Source organism: Tursiops truncatus, chromosome 3, assembly GCF_011762595.2.
Source record: "Tursiops truncatus isolate mTurTru1 chromosome 3, mTurTru1.mat.Y, whole genome shotgun sequence".
NCBI classification, from domain to species: domain Eukaryota; kingdom Metazoa; phylum Chordata; class Mammalia; order Artiodactyla; family Delphinidae; genus Tursiops; species Tursiops truncatus.
The window spans coordinates 129,856,423-129,871,953 of NC_047036.1; the positions used below are offsets into that span (position 1 = coordinate 129,856,423).

Below are 15,531 nucleotides of genomic sequence, written 5' to 3' on the forward strand. Positions count from 1 at the left end.
TGGCCATCCTGCACTCCACAGAGTCATCTTTGGAAAAGAGAGGTGGATTGTGTTGTCTCCCTCACTGAAGACTTGCAGTGAAGACTCCTAGTTCTGCTGCAAGAGACCCTTATGATTGTCCCACTCACCTCTATGACCTCCCCTCCCCTCACTCCTGTCTTTGCAACCTCTGCTCCAGGCCTCTGGCTCCCTACCCCAGGGCCTTTGCACTCGCTCTTCTCTCCACCTGCTCTCTCACCCTTCAGATCTTTATTTTATTTTACCTTCTCATCATTTAAGTCTCGCCTCAAATACTCCCTTCTAGGTGAGGCTTTCCCTGACAGGTGGGGGTAGCACAGCATCCCATCCATCCATCCAGTGAGTCCATCCAGTTACCTTGCTTTGGCTTCCATAGATCACACATCACCATCTGAAAGTCCCTGTATTAGTTATCTACTGCCACAGGAAAACATAATCTTAAAGCCGTAATAGACAGTTATTATCTCAAAGTTTGTGCAGGTCAGGGATTTGTGCGTGGCTTAGCAAGATAGTTCTGCCTGGGTCTTTCATGAGGTTATAGTCAGGGTATCAGCCAGGGCTGTGGTCATCTGAAGGCTTGACTGGGGCTGGAGGAGCCTTTTTTAAAAATATATATATATATTTATTTATTTATTTGGCTCACCGGGTCTTAGTTGCAGCACATGGGATCTTTAGTTGCGGCATGCAAACTCTTAGTTGCAGCATGCATGCGGGATCTAGTTCCCCGACCAGGGATGGAACCCGGGCCCCCTGCATTGGGAGCACAGAGTCTTAGCCACTGGACCAGCAGGGAAGTCCCTGGAGGAGCCACTTCTAAGATGGCTCATTCACGTGGTGGGAAGGTTAGCACTATTAGCAGGAGGCTTCAGCTCCTCACCACCTGTACCTCTCCATGGGGCTGCTTGAGTGTCCTCAAAACATGGCAGCTGGCTGCCCCAAAGCAAGTGATCCCAGGGAGCAAGGTGGGAGCCACAGTGTCCTCCGTCATTTCTGTAGTATCCTGTTGGTGACACAGGTCAGTCCTCATGTGCTTCATTTGGGAGGGTGCAAACACCAGGAGGCAGGGATCATTGGGGGCTCCTCAGAGTCTGGCCACCACACTCCGCCTCCATGAGAGCAGGGGCCTTGGCCAACTTATTCACTGCTGTATGTGCCCAGCAGCATGTGTGGCCTGTAGCAGGCACTCCATAACTATCAGTCAAATGTATGAACCCATCATTTGTAGTATCTCACACTGCTGTGACTGGATGCCAGGTCCTGTGCTAATAAGCACCTTACCTACAATACCGCATCCCCTGAGCCTGCCTCATTTCATCCTTTACAAGTGAGGAAACTGAGACTCAGAGAAGTTAGGTGCCTCGATCCAAGTCACAAAGCTGTATCGTGGCTGAGTCAGGATTTGAACCCAGGACTGCCAGAGGGGGTCTGTTTAGGCTGGGCCCCTCAGTGGGTTGATTGTACTTGTTAAGAATTCCCACACTGTTGTCAGACCAGGGTTCCAACTCAGGAGATCTCTGTGATACCGGTTGTGGAGGGAGACACAAGAAGCACAGGTAGCCTTGCCCATGAGCCACCCTGCAGGAGAGTCAGGGCAGGGAGGCAGGGGACTGCTCAGGGTGACCCAGCAAGATCTAGAAGGAAACAACAGCGTTTAATGCCAGAGTCGGCAAAGGCACAGCCTGGGTGCCACCTTGTCCCCTGTCATACCTGCGGACAGCATCACGAAGTGATCACCACAGTCTTTCCCACAGAGCCCCCGCTACCCCCTCACAGTTCTCACACTTGTCCAGAGCTCAGACTCTAGAGTCAGCCCAAGCTGGCTCTGAATTCTGGCCCCACTATGTACCAACCCTGTGACCTTAGAGAAGTTTCTTAGCTTCTCTGAGCCTCGGTTTCTTCATCTGTAAAATGGAGCTCCGTTACTACCTACTTTATGGGTTTTCTGACGAGGCTTCTGTGCAGCTGTGCGTGCGAAGCCCATATCGTAGCATCTGGCCATGAGTAAGCACTCGACGCCGTGAGCTGTTTTTACTGCTGTTGTCACTGCTGTGTTTTCCTACATCCCTAGTTCTGTGAATGGGGGCTTTAGTACACAGTCCACGCTGATGCTTCCGATGAATGCACGAAGGAACGCTCGCCTTTGAGGAGGCCATGAATGGGAGGCAGAAATATCATCTTCTCTCACTTCTCACCCTGCAGGTGTGGATGTGTGGAGGCCGCATGGAGGACATTCCCTGCTCCAGGGTGGGCCATATCTACAGGAAGTACGTGCCCTACAAGGTCCCCGCCGGAGTCAGCCTGGCCCGGGTAAGGTGGTGGCTTCCCTAGGGGGTGAGATGTTGGCCTACGACCATTGGCGGAGCAGAGACACCCCATGCCCTAGGCCTAATGGTCCCTAGGAGTGAGGATGTGCCCCTCCCCCCACCCTCCAGGTGAAATCCAGTTTAAAAGAACTTACTTATGCGAATTCCCTGGCGGTCCAGTGGTTGGGACTCCGCACTTTCAAGGCTGAGGGTATGGGTTCAAGCCCTGGCTGGGGAACTAAGATCCCACAAGCCTCGCAGTGTGGCAAACATAAATAAACATAGAAGAACTTACTTAAAGCCCTGCTTAATCACTTATTAGCTCTGTGACCTTGGAAGGGTTGCTCTAAGGCTCTGTTTACTCCTTTGCTTCAAGGAAGCTCATTTTTTTCCAACTCTTAGCATGGCCGGGAGAATTAAGGAGATAATGCAGTTTCCCAAAGTGTGACCAATAAGGTGATTTTAGGTGGTCAACATTTTTATTTCCAGTGTTGAAATTAATGTGGATTAGTGTAGCAAATTTATGATTTCACTGACATTATTACTTAGGATAAAGCTAAGGTAGGTACAAAGTTAGACTAGGGATGATTTAAAGAAACATGTTGGGTACAATTTAATACAGGTGGAGTGGTGTGTTTGGGAAAGACTGAGATGGCACTTAAAAGCCCCTGGCACAGCGATGGTTAATAAATGTTAGCGTCTTTCTCTTCTCACCGCCTCTCCACTTTCATGCCAAAAATTCTGTGTCAAACTGTTTTAGTGCCTTAAAATGGTTTATATCAGTCATTGGTCGAATTAAAGTGGCACTATCTACAAACGGAAATGTAAGCCAGAAGTTTTTGTTTTGTGTTATTAATATTTCACTAAACCTTAATAACAAAATTTTAAAATCTTAAGGATCTTGAAAAAAATCAGGGTGACCCCAAAAGAACAACGAAGAGGTGGGAGGGTCCCCAGAGGGTAAAGAGAGCCGCAGGGAGGTTTGGTGGGTTCTGGAAAGGTCACCACACAGATTTGCCTGTTGGAGACCCCCCACTTCAACCCGTGAAGACCCCTCCCGACAGCGCCCACCCCCCACACACACACCCCCCGCGAGCCTGTTTGGCTTCAGTCCACACAGCCTCCTTCTGCCCAGTCCACTGCCTCCCCTTCCCCCATCACCTGACAATCAACGACGTGCAGAATTGTAGCCTCTGGGTCTCGGAAGGGCCCTTGTCCTGCGACTTACAAGAAAGACCAAGAGGCTCAGAGAGGCAGCTGTCTCCCCGGGCTCCATCCAAGGGTGGGATGCTGGGCTCTGAAGGCGGGCCGGGGCTGCTATGGAGACCGGCGTTGCTATGGGGACCGGCGTTGAGGAAAAAGAGAGCCAGCAACGCCCTCTAGTGGTCGAAGATTCCAACGACAGCCGTACCAGCCATCCGCGCTTGGGACAGCCCTCTCACGTGGGGTGCGAGGTCTAGTTCAGCAGGAGAGGCAGGAATCACGTTTCATCTGAAATACCGTTGGCAACCCCAGAGGAAGGAGCCACGCGGGAAAACCGCAGAGTCGCTCAGTAAGCCCAAGACAGCGACTCTTCCAACTACTAGGGACTGTGGAACCATTAGGACAGTCCTCTGACCCCTGAGCAGGACCACTCCCAAAAGCATCCTTTCCCTATCCAGAGCTGTCACGTATTGATATGAGACTCGCCCGGTAAAGACATACCACCACCACCTGTTCATAGATCCACAGATGAACTGTAGTAACACATTAAAAACTTCCTAAGCCAGGCATTGTGCAAAGCATCTTACATACTTATCTCACTTAGTTCTCACTTGTTTTTAATCCCCATTTTAGAGATGAGGACAGTGAAATATAGAGACACAAAGAAACTAGAGCCATAATTCAAACCCACTTAGGTCTGACCAGTGCCTGGCACAGAGTGGTCGTCCTTTAAATAGCGACTGCTGTTGTCATTAGCAGTATTAGTGTCAGCATCAGTATTAGCAAGACTGGAAAGGTGATTTCAATGCCTTATCTGAATTCTGTGTTTTCACATTTTAACTCCTTCTTTCACCTGATTTTTCACCTGATTCAGACTGAATCAGTCTCCTGTTGACTTTAAACCAGTTCAGTCTGAGCAGCGCCCATGTAGGTTGGTAGGACCAAAGGTGCCTGAATCAAGCTCTCCTAACTTTTTGTTACAATCTCTAACTACCCTGTCTTAGTTGCAGATCATATTTTACATGTTTGTTCAGTGTTTTAACAACCAGATCCTTCTAGAGTGTTGTCTCCTAGAACATCATACCGATAGATTTGAGGAGAGGTATCCTAAAAGCCCCAAGAGAGCCAGATAAAGAGGGAAACCAAAGTCTTACTAAAGGTGTACAGATTCCAGAAGGACAAAAAGCCAGGGAGCAGTGGAGCAGCAATTCAGGAAGGATGAACTGGCCACCAGCTTGCCTGCCTCAAGAAGAAGTAGCCAGTCTTAATTTATTTACTAAATTTGCTAAGATCCTTCTCGTCTGTGCTTCTGGGCAAGGGGTCTTTGGGAAGGCAGTAACAGAAACCCACTCAAACTTGGCAAAACAAAAGTTGATTTTTGTTTGGAGACTTATTCCAAGATTCTGGACAATTCTCTGTGATCCAAACTCAAGAAAAGCAGGGGGGCCTCAGACAGGACTGGGACCCAGAACTAGGAAGGTGTTAGGAGTAGAGATAAGAGGAGCACACCGCCTGCTAAAATCCCAGAGTCCTTTTCATGACTCTAGCAAGGGGAGAGGTAATAGAAATAAACGTAAAGTCCCTTACTCTGGCCCAGTAACTGTACAAAAGTTCAAGATCTGGGAGAAATGACTTACTAAGCCATGTCTGGAAAATGCAATATTCATTAAAATAGTAAGTTAAGTATCATTTAAAATTAGAATATTATTTGATTTGATCCTTTAAAAAGAATCCTGGTGAATTTCAACACCTTTCCTTGGTCAGATTGGCCATCCTTGCCTGTGGTTAGACAAGAAACCACGGTGGTCTCTCATCGTCCCTGTGGCTTGAGCAACTCAGACAGTGAGCCAGAGGACCTGGGTGGCAAGGCAGGAAAAGGAGACTCTTCAGATGTGCCGGCCCCCCTTAGGCCTTCAGCTTCCTCTGGGCACAGTTTTAAATTAAACCCAGCCTCTGCTCTGCAGGGGCCTGAGGGGGATAACAATGTTCCTGAACTGATTTCTGACCCACTGTTGACCTCTTCAGCACTCAGAAAAAACGGGACAGTGGCAAGGAAATTTTGTGGTTTCCCAGTCCCAAACTCAGAGCCAGCAAAAGTGAGGAGTTGGTGGATTTGGGCTTCGATACCAGGACCTTCCTCCTGTGAGCTTCCTTCCTCCTTACTCAGGAGTTGGCAAACTATTTTTGTGTGACCCGTAAGCTAAGAATGGTTTTTACATTTTTAAATAGCTGAGGGGGGAAAAAATCAAAAGAATAATAATATTTTGTGACATATGAAAAAATCAAATTTCAGTGTCCATAAATTTTGACAGCCACACCCATTCACTTACGTAGTGTCTAGGGCTGCTTTATAGCTATATCAGAGTTGAGACCACATGGTCTGCAAAGCCTAAAATATTTACTGTCTCACCCTGTACAGAAAACATTTGCCAGCCTCAGCCTTACCTTCTGCTTCTAGGGCAGTCATTTACACTAAGGTGTGAGTGATTGATAACAGCCTAAAGTGCTAACTTGCTTTTACCCTTCAGAAGGAAATCTGGATTGCAGTAGGGGGAAAATGATATGATAAAGCCTAGAGAATTAAAGCAGGGGAGGTATCCTGGCAACAGCCTGGGGTTGGAGGAAGATGTTGGGAGCAGGGAATTTCCCCTGAACCGTGATGCTTTGCTCTTCCAAGAAAAGTAAGAGGTTCTCCGCAGATGGGATCTACACGGCAGGTGGAGTGAGGGATTTTCATCACAGTTACACAGAAGAATTCACTTTTCCTCTCCTCCAAGTCTACTCACAAACAGGATGTTTCCTCACCTGCTGCTGCCTCTACTTGCCAGTAATATGGTTGTCATTTTTTATTGATTATCTTTGTGTTTTGTAATCAAAGTAGCAACCTTAACACCTCAAAGGATTGTTAAAAATTCCAGCTGCTGAGGGAATTTTACCTTCTGGTTGCAAATTATAATTCGTTTTTACAAGGCAACTTGGGCAGCACTCTTAGTTAAATGTGACAAAACCCAACTCAAATTGGGTTAAGCAGAAAGGGAATTTACTGACTCATGTCAATGGAAAGCTCTGAGGTAGTTCTGGCTTCAGAGATGGCTGGATTCAGGAACCAAAAGAAGCAATGTGTTCCTGGTTCTAACCCTCAGCTCTGCCTCATTCTGGGTTGACTTCAACCTTGGACAGACTTTCCAAATGGCCCAGCAGCTCTCGGCATCTTACCCACCAGATCTTACCCAGCAATTCTTCCCCATAGTTACCAAAAAAAAAAAAAAAAAAAAAAAAAAAATCCAGGACTGATGCCTCTCGATTCTGATTGGCTTGGCCCAGGTCACATGCCCACTGCTGGCCAATCCCTATGTCTGGGCTATCTATATTCCCATTGGCCAGGCTGGGTCACATGCCTTTCCTTCAGCCACAGGAGGTAATAGTGAGGCAGAGGTGGGTCCCCAAAGGAAAATCAGTGGGAGGCGATCTGTAGAAAAAGAGGGGATGCAAGATGGGCAAGAAAACCAGCAGCAGTGTATTATTCAACCGTGAGTTGCAGAGTCCTTAAAACATGCATAAATAATAAATATAGAAGACTTAAAAACACGGTCCTTGATGCAGCATAAAATAAGAAAGGTTGACCTTCACCTCCAGGACCCTTTGTACCCACTTTTCTCCTCGGCCCTTCGGAGAGCCTGACCCTTGCACCTGCCTCTCCCCTCCAGAACCTGAAGCGAGTGGCGGAGGTGTGGATGGACGAGTACGCGGAGCACATCTACCAGCGCCGGCCCGAGTACCGCCACCTCTCCGCTGGAGATGTAACTGCACAGAAAAAGCTCCGCAGCTCCCTTAACTGCAAGAGTTTCAAGTGGTTTATGACCAAGATCGCCTGGGACCTGCCCAAATTCTATCCACCTGTGGAGCCCCCGGCCGCAGCCTGGGGTGAGGTGAGTCTGAAGGGCCAGGCAAGCCACATAATTAGGGCCCGGCGCAAAATGCACGTGCAGACCCCAGGTCCACAGGTGAGAGAAAAAAGTGCCGGTAACACAGCATTGTAAATCAACTATATTTCAGTAAAAAAATTTTTTTAAAAAACAAAAACTTATCGTCATCTAAAAACTGCCAGTAGAGGTATAAAATATAAAACTTTTTACTTTCTTTCGGTGGTCTCTTAGCCTTGCGGTGGTGTTTTTGTTTGTTTGCTTTTGAATGTTATAAGTAGAGAAAAATTAAAACTTTAAATGATTAGTGTGAATTTTACCATTCATCTTTATATTCTGCAGTGCCAGTGTTAAAGGCAATGAGAGCATTTAACTCGTGCACAGTTGGTGAAATTTCACAGTCTGTATTTCAGACCTTGTCCATGCATTTGTATTTTTTACCAGAGCAGTGGAAACACTGCACAAAACTAACTCAGCTGTTTTTATTTCACTTCTTGATAATGTACACGTCCTATCGACTGTCTCTACCTCGGGCTTACTGATGAATGAGAAAGAACTGAAGGGAAAGGAACTGTGTGTTGCCCCCTCCTTCCCCTTGCTTCTGTGCTGTTATCTGCTGCTGAAGTAGTTGGCTCATCCAGAGAAGCATCACAGAAAGGACACGATAGGGCTCCCCAGTCCCTCCTGTGTCTTTGACCAGCATTCCTCTTTGTGCAGCTGAAGCCAGTTCTGATTGGAAAGGAGGGCGTGGCCTCTGGGACATGCCAGCGGCCCCACTGAGTCACAGCCACGACACACTCACCCTGTTCTCCCTTTGAGTCCTGCTGAACTCTGCTGCATGTGGGACCCCAGGATTCTGTGCTTGCAGGGACTCACAGTTGCTGTCTGTGAACTTGGCAGAAAGGACCGGCAGATGCTCATAGAGCATGTGTCACCTCTGCTCACGTGCGTGCTCTATTGCCCCATCAGATTTCACTTGCAGGTTTCAAAGATAAAATTACTAGAAAGTTGAAGACAGTGACAGCAGAGCTTTAAACCAAACACAGGACTTCCCTGGTGGTGCAGTGGTTGAGAATCCGCCTGCCAATGCAGGGGACACGGGTTCGAGCCCTGGTCCGGGAAGATCCCACATGCCACGGAGCAGCTAAGCCCATGCACCACAACTACTGAGCCTGTGCTCTAGAGCCCGCGAGCCACAACTCCTGAGCCCGCGTGCCGCAACAACTGGAGCCCGTGCTCCACAACAAAGAGAAGCCCCTGCAATGAGAAGCCTGCGCAACGCAACTAGAGAAAGCCCGCGAGCAGCAACAAAGACCCAGCACAGCCATAAATAAATGTATTAAAAAACAAACACAGACTCTGAGTGAGGGACCCTGTGCTGTTGCCCTTGTCACACACCCATGGAGCTGGTCCTGCTGGAGGAGGCAGACAGTCCGTCACCACATCCTGGGCGTGGCTCCTGGCTCCGGTTGAGAGCACCCACTCGCTTAGAGATGGATATATGGGGGCTTGTGGAGGGGAAGCATAAGCATTGGCGCGCCTGTTTTAAGTGACAGAAGTCCATTTTAAAGTGAAAAGGGGGGATTTATTGATTCCCACAGGAACCTTGGATAGCTGTGGCTTCAGCTGTGAACACCTGGATCCAGGGAGCTCAAATGATGTCAGTCTCTTTTTCTCCTGCTTAACTGCGCTTCCTTTTGTGTTGGCCTCACGCCGCGAGTAGCAAGATTGGCTCCCAGAAGCTTCAGGCTGAGAAATCCCAAGCTTGGCGCAACCCAGCAGAAAGTAAAGACCTCTTTCCCAGTGGAGCCAGCAAAGGTCCAGGATTGAAATCTTATCCTTGGATCCTGCACCAATCACTGTGGCCATTGGAAGAAGGGGGAAGCAAGGGTAGGATGGGTGCTCTGGCCACGGGATGGGCCAGGAGCCGTGGCCCTGTGGAAAATCAGGGCATTTTTACCAGAGGTGGAGAGACACGCGTTGGGCCGGCAGAAACATCACATGTTACTTGTTCAGATTCACACAGCAACTTAGAGGGGCCGTTCCCAACTAAGCCATCTGCCTAGCCCCGCCCAACACCAGCACGAGTTTTCTAGACAAGGTGTCATCTTGATTTCCCTCATGAAGCTCTTCATTTCTTTGCCACTCTATTGGCTTTCTCCCCCGTGTTTGTTCAGGTCCTGCGAGAAGCAGACACCAAGATGGGACTAGACGTGCAAGAGACTTACTGGGGCAACACTTGAGGAAAGAATTGAGCAGAGAGGCGGGGAGAGCCGTCAGACCGTGATGCTGTGGAAGAAGGGCCCCAGCCTGCAGTGAGGCTCTACTGAAGTCTGGCCGTGTTAACAGGCAGTCTTCTGGCCAAGTCACCTGCCCGAGGAGCGCGCATCTCCCGGGGGCGGGCCTGCCTCCCTCAAACGCTGGCTGGGGGCAGCGCCGGGGACCGTGGCCTCCTCTCGGACACGGTGGTGGATGCAGAACACGGCAGCTGGGTGGTCAGACCCCTGCAGCCGGACATTGGAGTTGACCTTTTCTGAGCCCCGACACCCCCTCCCCCTCAGTCGAACGAGGAGCCACGTCTGTGAAGTAGGAGCTGCACGATGTGATGCCGGCCCTGGCACGGTGGCTTGACTGCTGTCCGTGCTGGCTGGCCACGCGATTGCCGGGGCCTCCACACCCCCACGGTGCTCTTCCCCGCACGCCCCCACCCATCTTAGTGAGACCACTGTTGTTCTTTGGATCTTCCCATTCACCCGCCCTAAAAGGCAGAGTCTCCAAGGTCCCACAGCAAAGACCCTACACCTTTTCTAGAGTGGTTTTCAAGGCATAGTCTCTAGATCACCTGGAATGAGGGAAAAATGTGATCCCTGGACCTGTTGGGTCAAATTCTCTGGGAGAGGAGCCGGGGAATCCTCCTTTCAACAGCCCCTCCCCTCCAGGCACCCGCCACCGCCCCAGGACTCTGCGTGCTCTAAGACAAAGCAGGGTTTAGCGGAGCGGCTCTCTGTGTTCCTTTATCGAGAGGCTCAGGGCCCACCCACCAACCCAGGGCAAGCTTTATTAGGATAATCCAGCACTCAGCCCATGCGATGCCTCTGCCTCGTTTCCCTCCCCCCACCCCAGCAGGGGCCCAGGCAGGTATCTCGAGGTGGCTAACTGGTCCACTCTTTGCTTCTTTCTTGTCCAGATCCGCAATGTGGGCACAGGGCTGTGTGCAGACACGAAACATGGGGCCCTGGGCTCCCCACTGAGGCTGGAGAGCTGCGTCCGGGGCCGAGGGGAGGCCGCCTGGAACAACATGCAGGTAAGGGCCGCTCCTCAGGACCAGTAGTCGGGCTCTCTGTGCCATCGCGGCCTGCAGTGCTCACATGGTCAGGACTAGGAGGGAGAGGCCACGGGTCAACGATGAGTCTCGGGACTTCCCTGGTGGCGCAGTGGTTAAGAATCCACCTGCCAATGCAGGGGACACGGGTTCGAGCCCTGCTCCAGGAAGATCCCACATGCTGCGGAGCGACTAAGCCCGTGCACCACAGCTACCGAGCCTGTGCTCTAGAGCCCGCGCACCACAACTACTGAGCCCGCGTGCCACAGCTACTGAAGCCCGTGCACCCTAGAGCCCATGCTCTGCAACAAGAGAAGCCACCACAGTGAGAAGCCCACACACCGCAACGAAGAGTAGCCCCCGCTCGCCGCAACTAAAGAAAGCCCACACGCAGCAAAGAAGACCCAACGCAGCCAAAAATTTTTAAAAAAGACTCTATGCTTCCAATTCAGGGGGCGTGGGTTCGATCCTGGTTGGGGAGCTAAGATCTCACATAGCACGGCCAAAAAGATGAATCACAGGTCAGCCCAGGGTACGCATTATAAGAGCCTCCTGAGCACCTTGGAAAGAGGAACCCTGCACATCAGTCTGGACTGTTGGTTACAAATGACAGACACCCAGCCCAAGTGGCCATCAACAGAAAGAGGGAGTTACCGGCTGGTGTCACTGAAAAGTCTAGATGATGTCATCAGGATCTCTCTAGGGTCTCAGCTCTGCTTCCCTCTCCGTTGGCTCCATTCTTAACCTGGCTGTCTTCCCATGTGGTGGCAGATGTGACCACCAGCAGCATAGGCTGCCAGCCCCTCAGTGAAAAGGCATGTCCTTCCCAAGAGTTCTGGAGAAGTCCTGGAGCTCTCACATGTTGGGTTTCCTGAGCCAGTGATGATGGGGGTGTGATATAGTGCTCTTACTGACCTGAGCCAGGAATAATGCCTGTTCTCACCAGCCCGAGTGGAAAACACCCTGGTTCTATCAAAGAAATTGACATTGTAGTTGAAAATATTCCCACAAAGAAAATTACAGGCTCAGATAGATTTACTGGTGAATTCTCTCAAATGCTTAAAGAAGATAAGTTACTGATTCTACAGAAACTCTTCCGGAAAAGGAGGGAATACGTCCCACCTCATTTTATGAGGCCAGCATTACCTTAATAGCAAAACCAGACTAAAACATTATAAGAAAACCACAGAGAAATATCCCTCATGAACATAATGCAAAAGTTCTAAACAAAAGTTTAGAAAATTATATCCAACAATATATGAAAAGGGTAATACATCATGGCTAAGTGTAATTTATCCCAGGAATGAATGGTTGGTTTAACATTAGAAAATTAATCAATATGATTCACCATTAACAAAATGAAAAAGAAAACCATATGATCACCTCAGCACACCTAGAAAAACCATTTGACAAAATCTAACATCCATTTCTAGTAAAAACTCTCAGCAAACCAGGACTAGAAAGGCACTTCCTCAACTTGATAAAGGGCATCTGTAAAAATTCTACAGCTAACATCATATTTCATGGTAAAAATCTGAATGCTTTCCCACTAAGATCAGGAACAAGACAGGGATTCCAACCTTATCATTTCTGTTTGACAGTGTTCTGGAGGTTCTAACCTGTGGCAAGAAAAAAATAATTTCATCCAAGTGGGAAGTAAAGAACAAAAACTGTCTTTATTTGCAGAGTATGTGATCATCTATGTAGAAAATTCAATAAAATCTACAGAGAAGCTACCAGAACTAATGGCTGAGTTTAGCAAAGTTGCATGATACAAAAGTCAGTTTTTTCTCTATATACTAATAATGAAGAATCAGAAGTTAAAATTAAAAACAAGCATTTACAATGACAAAAAATATGAAATACTCAGGTGTGAAACTGACAAAAGATGTGAAAAACCTGTGTACCGAAAACTACAAAATATTGCTGATAGAAACTAAAGAAGTTCTAAATAAATGAAGATACATACCGTGTTCATAGGTTGGTAGACTCAATAATTGATATCAATTCTATCCAAAGAAATATATAAATTCAACAGAATCCTAACATTGTAGTAGGCTTTTTTGTAAAAATTGAAAAACTGATTCTAAAATTCATATGGAAAATGGACAGGACCTAGAATAGCCAAAACAAAATTTCAAAAGAAGTACAAAGTTAAAGACTAACACTGATTTCAAGATGTATCGTAAAATGTCAGTAATTAAAGGTGTCATATTGACATAAAGAAAGGTAAATGGGGCTTCCCTGGTGACGCAGTGGTTGAGAGTCCGCCTGCCGATGCAGGGGACACGGGTCCGTGCCCCGGTCCGGGAAGATCCCACATGCCGCGGAGCGGCTGGGCCCGTGAGCCATGGCCGCTGAGCCTGCGCGTCCGGAGCCTGTGCTCCGCAACGGGAGAGGCCACAACAGTAAGAGGCCCGCGTACCGCAAAAAAAAAAAAAAAAAGAAAGATAAATGGAACAGAATAGAGAGTCCAAAAATAGATCCACACGTATGTGGACAACCAACTTTTGCAGATGTTCAAAGGAAATTTAGTGCACAAAATATAATCTTGTCAACAAGTGGTGCATATCCATATGCAAAAAAATTTTTTCAATAAATACCTTAGACTATATACAAAAATTAACTCAAAATGGAGCATTGACCTAAACGTAAAACCTAAAACAAAATATTTGAGAAGAAAACATAGGCAAAGTGTTTGGGACCTTGGTAACCCAAGCCATGATTTCTTAGATACAACACCAAAAGACAATTCAGAAAAGAAAAAAATTGATAAATTGGACTTCTTCAAAATGAAAAACTTCTGTTCTTTAAAAGGTACTGTTGAGAAAATAGAAAAGCAAGCTACAGACAGAGAGAAAATGTTTGCAAAGCGTATATCTGATAAAGAACTTATATTTAGAGTATAAAATTTCTCAAAACTTAATAAGAAAATAAGCAAAGGCAATTTAAAAATGGGCAAAAGGTATGTACAGACATTTTTAGCAAAGAAGGCATGTCAGTGGCAAATAAACACATCGAACATGCTTAAGTTCATAGTTATTAGAGAAATGGAAATTAAAATGATAATCTATTAAAAAGACTGACCATACCAAGGGTTGGCAAGGATGTACATGAATTGGAACCATGCACACACTGCTGGTGGGAGTGCGACTGGTACAACCACTTTGGAAACCAGTTTGGCAGTTTCTTAGAAAGTTACACATGGATCCAGGCATCCCTTTTCAAGGGATTTATCCACGAGGGAAGAAATTATGTATACGTCCATACAATGGCTGGTACACATGTGTTCATAGCAACTCTATTTGAAGTAACCAAAAACTGAAAACAACCCAAATGTCCAAGAACAGGTAAACTGAGTACCATGCAGTGAAATAATACTTGACCATAAGAAGGAATGAACTACTAATAAATGTTGTTATAACATGGATGAATCTCAACAGAATTGTGTTGAGTGAAATAAATCAGACAAAAAAATACATACTGTCTGATTCCTTTTATATAAAATTCTAGAAATTGTGAACTAATCTCTAGTGATGGGAAGCAGAGGAGTGATTGCCTAGGGGCATGAGGAGTGGAGAGGGACAGGAGGAAAAGATTACAGAGGCACGTGAGGGTGCTTTTGGGGTGATGGATACGTCCACTACCTTGATGATGATGATGGTTTCACGGTGTCAACTATGTCAAAATGTATCAAACACGGGGCTTCCCTGGTGGCGCAGTGGTTGGGAGTCCGCCTGCCGATGCAGGGGACGCGGGTTCGTGTCCCGGTCCGGGAAGATCCCACATGCCGCGGAGCGGCTGGGCCCGTGAGCCATGGCCGCTGAGCCTGCGCGTCCGGAGCCTGTGCTCCGCAACGGGAGAGGCTGCAACAGTGAGAGGCCCGCGTACCGCAAAAAAAAAAAAGTATCAAACTGTACACTTAAATGTGGGCAATTTATCGCATGCCAAATATTGTTCAGTAAAGCTGCTGAAAAGAAAGTTTATCGACCAAATACCATATGTGAACCTGGGTTGGATCCTGATTCAAACAGACTGACTGTGAAAAGAGAGGTATAAGGCAGTCTGAGAACACTTGAACTCAAGATATTTGATGACATGGAAGATTCTGTGATAACTTTTCATTGTTATCATGGCATTTACTGAAGTCATGACACTTGGTGTGGTAGGATGTCCAGGATTTGCTTCAGAATAACGTTGTGGGCGAGATATGGTGAGGGAAAGCTGTAACAAGATTTGCCGTGAGTTGGTAATCCTCAAAGCTGGGTCACTGGGACAGGTGTGGTCAATAAACTTTTTTCTGGACTCCTGTGTTTAAAATTCCCCATGGTTACAAAAAAAGAGAGTCCCCTAGCTTTGCTGTCCACCTCACGATGTGCCTGTGTGTACAGGTGTTCACCTTCACCTGGAGAGAGGACATCCGGCCTGGAGACCCCCAGCACACCAAGAAGTTCTGCTTCGATGCCATCTCCCACACCAGCCCCGTCACCCTCTACGACTGCCACAGCATGAAGGGCAACCAGCTGTGGAAGTACCGCAAAGTAAGACAGGGTGTGGGGGGAACAGGGAAGCCTGCTCGATTTAAAAAAAAAAAAAAATGTAATGCCTCATTCCTGCTCCCCAGAGCCCCTCCCTCACGTGTTTGTTCCACAGACCTACCATGTCCGACTCTCCAGTCATCAAGAGAAAGCAGAAATTCAGCTGTTTATTTGAAGTCTCTGGAATCTTAAATGTTGGCAGCTGGGCCCATTTCTTAAAAAAA

At 47.6% G+C, this 15,531-nt stretch overlaps 1 protein-coding gene across 6 annotated transcripts in view; it reads left to right on the forward strand.

Moving 5' to 3' along the window:
* GALNT10 (polypeptide N-acetylgalactosaminyltransferase 10) overlaps positions 1-15,531 on the forward strand; it is a 237,757-nt gene that overhangs the window by 208,171 nt on the left and 14,055 nt on the right. For 5 of the 6 annotated variants that reach the window (XM_033853499.2, XM_033853502.2, XM_033853500.2 and 2 more), the window contains 4 exons: positions 2,218-2,325; positions 7,232-7,453; positions 10,635-10,751; positions 15,161-15,310. In XM_033853499.2, the coding sequence (XP_033709390.1) occupies positions 2,218-2,325; positions 7,232-7,453; positions 10,635-10,751; positions 15,161-15,310 (597 nt within the window). Of the gene's footprint in view, positions 1-2,217; positions 2,326-7,231; positions 7,454-9,624; positions 10,132-10,634; positions 10,752-15,160; positions 15,311-15,531 lie in introns of those variants that run through there. The other variant, XR_004525933.2, reaches the window with a different exon arrangement.